The sequence below is a fragment of the Salmo salar genome, chromosome 24 (genome assembly GCF_965601325.2).
Source record: "Salmo salar chromosome 24, fSalSal1, whole genome shotgun sequence".
NCBI lineage: Eukaryota > Metazoa > Chordata > Actinopteri > Salmoniformes > Salmonidae > Salmo > Salmo salar.
Window position 1 is genome coordinate 12,246,283 of NC_138314.1, and position 4,930 is coordinate 12,251,212.

A 4,930-nucleotide genomic window follows, 5' to 3' on the forward strand; every position below is an offset into this window, starting at 1 on the left:
CAATTAGATTAGTTAAATTACCTAATTGGCGATTCAGATAGCAGCAATGCAATGAAGTCATTAACATTCCAGAATTGTACCCAGACACGAACATACGGCTGTTATTTCGAATGCACTTAACTTATTTACAAGGGGAATGGATGGGCTATATAAAAAAAATGACCTCTTCAGGAAACCATCAGCCTGTTCTGTGGCTACGCGCTATATATGATAGAGATACTTTTTATGTCAATAAAAAACGACTTAATGACAGTTATCATAATAATATGTCTATATGTCTTGGGCTCCCGAGTTGAGCTGCAGTCTAAGGCACTGCATCTCAGTGCAAGAGGTGTCACTACAGTCCCTGGTTCGAATCCAGGCTGTATCACATTCGGCCGTGATTGGGAGTCCCATAGGGCGGCACACACTTGGCCCAGCGTCGTCCGGGTTTGGCTGGGGTAGGCTGTCATTGTAAATACGAATTTGAATTGGTTCTTAACTGGCTTGCCTAGTTAAATAAAGGTTAAATAAAATTACAACAAAAAAGAACATAGGCCATACTTTACCACATTGCTACAGAGAGTGTAAGGGTGTGGGCATAGGCAGGCCACGCCTCTACATGGAGAGAGTCTTCCTCCTTATTGAATGCGGGAACTCGCTATTGGGCGGCGGCTTCTTGCTTTGAAATTCCTCGTCCTTAGATCTTTAGTATGTGAAATGAGCATGGTACTAGCTGTTGTGTGAACGGAGAGAGACAGTGGGACATCGACGGAGCAGCCTGACCATATCCTCTACGGCGATATTCGATTTAGTCCTTTTTTATTCTGTTCTTGTGATAACTGACTACTGATGATCTTTCTGCTCCATTCTAAGGAAAGTATTTTGAAGGGACAGAAGAGCGGATCAAGGAATGATGACATTTGAGATAAATCTTCCTCTTTAAAGACAATAATTTGATCTGATTCAGGGAACCCATGCTAGCGTTGGTATATTTGGATTAAACAAACCGGGTACTTATCATTGATTATTGATTTGCGCATAATACGGTGTGTACATAAATGTATTTCGACTTGCACCAACACGTTCGCTGCCCTCGCCTGAACTCTGCGCCGCCTCGATCCAGATGAACGATTCTCCCCACGGATCTGAAGCGCATTTACGCAGTCCGTCCCCCGAGCGCACCGGTAACAACAGCGGTAATTCACCCCAGAGAGGAGCGAAAACACCGCTGGTTTCCGTACCTTCTCCCTCAGATCCAACACGCCAGGCTAAAAGGCTGCCCATTCGGATTCTAAAGATGTTGAGCGCACACAGCAGCCACTTGCTACACCCGGAATATCTCCAACCCCTGACGTCCGCGCCAGTGAGCATTGAGGTAAGCGAAGCACATCTTCTAAAACTGTCTAATTGTTCAATCATCATCTACCGTGTTAATGTTTGGAAATGTCTACATATATTTCGAAATCTTCCCATGTAGTTTACGAGATGAATCATGAATTACGCATCAAGCTACGCATCAAATTGTCGCTAATGAGTCAACAGTTTACATTACAATGCTGTTTATATTTATTTCCCCTTTTAAGTTTTGTTCTTAGATAATACAAACATGAGCCAACGAATTACACTGAATGAATCTCTCAAATTAGTAGCCTATTATTGAGTCGACTTTTTTAGACTACGTAAATAACTCTCAGATAGATATTGTGCGTAATTGTCTTCAAAAGAAGGAAACAGAAATAGCTCATCGTTTCCTTCGTTTTCTCCAAATAGAACAGATGCTGTTTACCCCGTGCCAACATTGCAGTCATAAATCGTTCTTTCTATTGGGGATTTTCAAACTGAATACACAGGGACATACAACTCTCGAACAGAATTATGTTTCCTTCCCTCTGCGGATATATGACTCATGGGCTAATTTATGACTAACATTTATAACACATTTTACTGCACCTCGTTGTGATGACATTTATTGGATGGAAATCACATCCATGTATTTTATTTGCCCTATTAAATGATAGTGGCTGAAATAGATTTCTAGTGGAAATACGACACTCAGGCACAAATACTACAGAATAGTAACCAAATAGTTACAGAATAGTAACCAAATAGTTACAGAATAGTAACCAAATAGTTACAGAATAGTAACCAAATAATTACAGAATTACCCCAATACTTACCAAATGACCATCCAATGTAAGTCTAGTATAGAGTGTGAATATAGAGTGTTTTTAACGTGGCAGTGCTCTCATCCTGTCTCTGTGTGTGTCGCCCCCTCAGCTGGATGCTAAGAAGAGTCCCCTGGCCCTGCTGGCTCAGACCTGCTCTCAGATCGGCAAACCAGACCCCCCGTCCTCGTCCAAACTGGGCTCCCTCTCCTCCGGCAGCCTCAGTGACAAGGACCCATCCGGACGCTCCTCCAGCTCCGGCCACAAGTCTGGAGACCAGCACCAGTCTCTGGAGGATAAGTCTAGCTTCAAGCCTTACAACAAGGCCGGAGGGGAATCCCGCAAGGATGGGCTGTTGACCAAGGGTGCTACAGACAAAGCTGGCTTCAGAGTGCCCAGTGGTGGATCCGGGAGCGGCGGCTCTTGCCCTTCCTTCCCCTCACACTCCACCTCTCCTAGCTCCAGCTCCCCTCCCCTGCACTCCCAAGGCCAGTCCCACAGACAGACCCAGTCCCCCTCCACACAGCAGCAGACATCACACTCTCAGGCCCTGCACATGGACAAAAAGCCAGTGAGCTCAGACCAGGCCAGCTCAGACAGCAACAGCAGCACAGGGAAGAAAGACTCAGATCACAGCAAGGAGAGGCTGGATGGGGCCCAGCTAGCTAACTCCAGTCACATGCGGGCTAGCGCCAACTCAAGCAATGCCAGCTCCGCTAGCAGCCCGCGGCCGGAGAGCAAGGCTGACCCACAGTCCTCTCAGCCTGGGCTAGGCTCTGGACACATCGCCCCTGTCTCCCCCTTCAAACCAGGACACTCCGTCTTCCCCATGCCCCCCGCCTCCATGGGCTACCATGGCTCCATAGTGGGCGCCTATGCAGGCTACCCCTCTCAGTTCCTGGATCATACCAAGTCTAGTCTAGGGATGGGGATCCCAGGGAAGCACCCTGGCTCCAGCCCCCTCACCGGGGCCTCACCTCCGTCCCTCATGCAGGGTCTATGCAGGGACCCATACTGTTTGACCTATCCCAACCACCCCCATCTAGGGGGCAGCAACTGCAATACGTGTGTCCACGACCCCTCTTCCCTAAAATCAGGTTTCCAAATCATGTATCCATCTCACCACCTCCACTCCCTCCACCCCAGCTCTCTATCCTCCACCACCCCCACCCTGTCCCACCCGCTCTACACCTACGGCTACATGCTGCAGAACGAGCCCCAGCCACACGCCTGTAACTGGGTGTCAGTAGGAGGGCCGTGTGACAAACGTTTCTCCACGTCAGAGGAGCTGCTGGCCCACCTGCGTACTCACACAGCTCTCTCTGGTGGGCTGGACAGTAAGCTCCTCTCTGCCTACCCCTCCTCTGTCTCCTCAGCCGCCTCCTGCCACCTCCACCTTCCCCAGCCCGGCAGCCCTGGCACCATGCCCAGCTCCTTCTCCCTGCGGGGGTCACCTGGCTTAGGCCTGGCCCGCTACCACCCCTACACCAAGGCCCACCTGCCCGGAGCCCCAGGCCTGTCCATGCATTCTCTACAGGCCTCCTCGCCCTACTACTCCCCCTATGCCCTCTACAGCCAGAGACTGGGCTCAGCCTCTGCCCTGGGCTACCAGTGATGTCTGAGGACACAGAGACAACAGAACAGGCACCTCAGACATGCACAGTGGATGGATGAACCAGGCCCCGTCTGGACAGGAGGGGTCTCTGCCAGTCACTACAACAAGGGTGCCTCACCCTGCCTGTCTGGAATACCACCTGTTGCCACAGGATTCTGAATGGCATTGCAATGGCAAGAGACCCAGTGGTGATGGCTGGCCAGCAGTACAGGCCCAGAGACATTGGTGTGTGGGCCAGACACCTGCCTGGGAACAGAAAGGAGCTTGAATTTGATTGGATGAGATGGTGGAATTTAGATTGGTTTTTGATTTTAGATGATGATTTTTTTTCCCGCTCCCTCCTAGGAATGAAAACGTGTATTTATTTTTCACTTGAGCGCTTGGCATTCAAACTGGGGGAAGTTTACTATCCAAATGAATTGTTCATAAATATTCTAATAGAAAAAAATGATTTGAATCATAGCATTATGTCTATCATACACTCTTTAAATAAAGTTTTGCACCATGGCAAAGATGGACTGATGTTTTTTTTCTGGAGGAATAAGCCTACTTTTTAACATTTCTTCTGTATCTTTCCATTTCCGCTGTTTTTTTCATCTGCTATTCACACTCTGAGGGAGTATCGCATGTCCTGACGGTGAAAGTCTTCTTGATAAATTGCCATTTATTTTCTATTTGTAAGCAGAGATGTCATATTTTTTCAAGTGTTATTGTGTGAGCCCGTTGGGGTTGCTGACTGTCATTGAAAGAGGACGAGATTAAATCGAAACAAAATAAAAACACAACGATGGCAGTGCTATCCATCTGACAGGGAAATGTCTTATTTTGTTTAATAAATGATACTTGATTGCATTTAAAGTTGTTTTGTCTTAATTAAATGTTTATATAATGCCCTAATGTAAAACTAGTTTTCATCATGGGTATAAGAGGGTCATTTATCTGTTAAATGTAATTACATTTAGCTGTTGCACTGCAGTTATCTCTATGGACCAGTATAGTAATGATTTAGTGATAGACTACAGCTATATGGCTATGTGTTATATTTAAGCGATAAGGCCCGAGGTGGTGTGGTATATGGCCAATATACCACGTCTAAAGGCTGTTCTTAAGCACAACGCAACGCGGAGTGCCTGGAGACAGCCCTTAGCCGTGGTATATTGGCCATATA

At 47.2% G+C, this 4,930-nt stretch overlaps 1 protein-coding gene across 1 annotated transcript; it reads left to right on the forward strand.

Annotated features, from left to right (window-relative positions):
* The first annotated feature begins 711 nt into the window (after positions 1-711).
* Positions 712-4,614, forward strand: LOC106585113 (zinc finger protein 703). Its single transcript, XM_014170957.3, has 2 exons — positions 712-1,357; positions 2,260-4,614. Exons 1-2 carry the CDS (start codon positions 1,106-1,108, stop codon positions 3,760-3,762), a joined length of 1,755 nt encoding a protein of 584 aa, XP_014026432.1. The 5' UTR covers positions 712-1,105; the 3' UTR covers positions 3,763-4,614.
* Positions 4,615-4,930: the final 316 nt, after the last annotated feature.

Excerpts from the sequence above, each read along its gene's own strand:
- LOC106585113 (XM_014170957.3), top strand. The coding sequence starts at position 1,106 with ATGAACGATTCTCCCCACGGATCTGAAGCGCATTTACGCAGTCCGTCC. Across the intron at positions 1,358-2,259 it reads CCGCGCCAGTGAGCATTGAG|CTGGATGCTAAGAAGAGTCC; the intron begins GTAAGCGAAGCA and ends TCGCCCCCTCAG.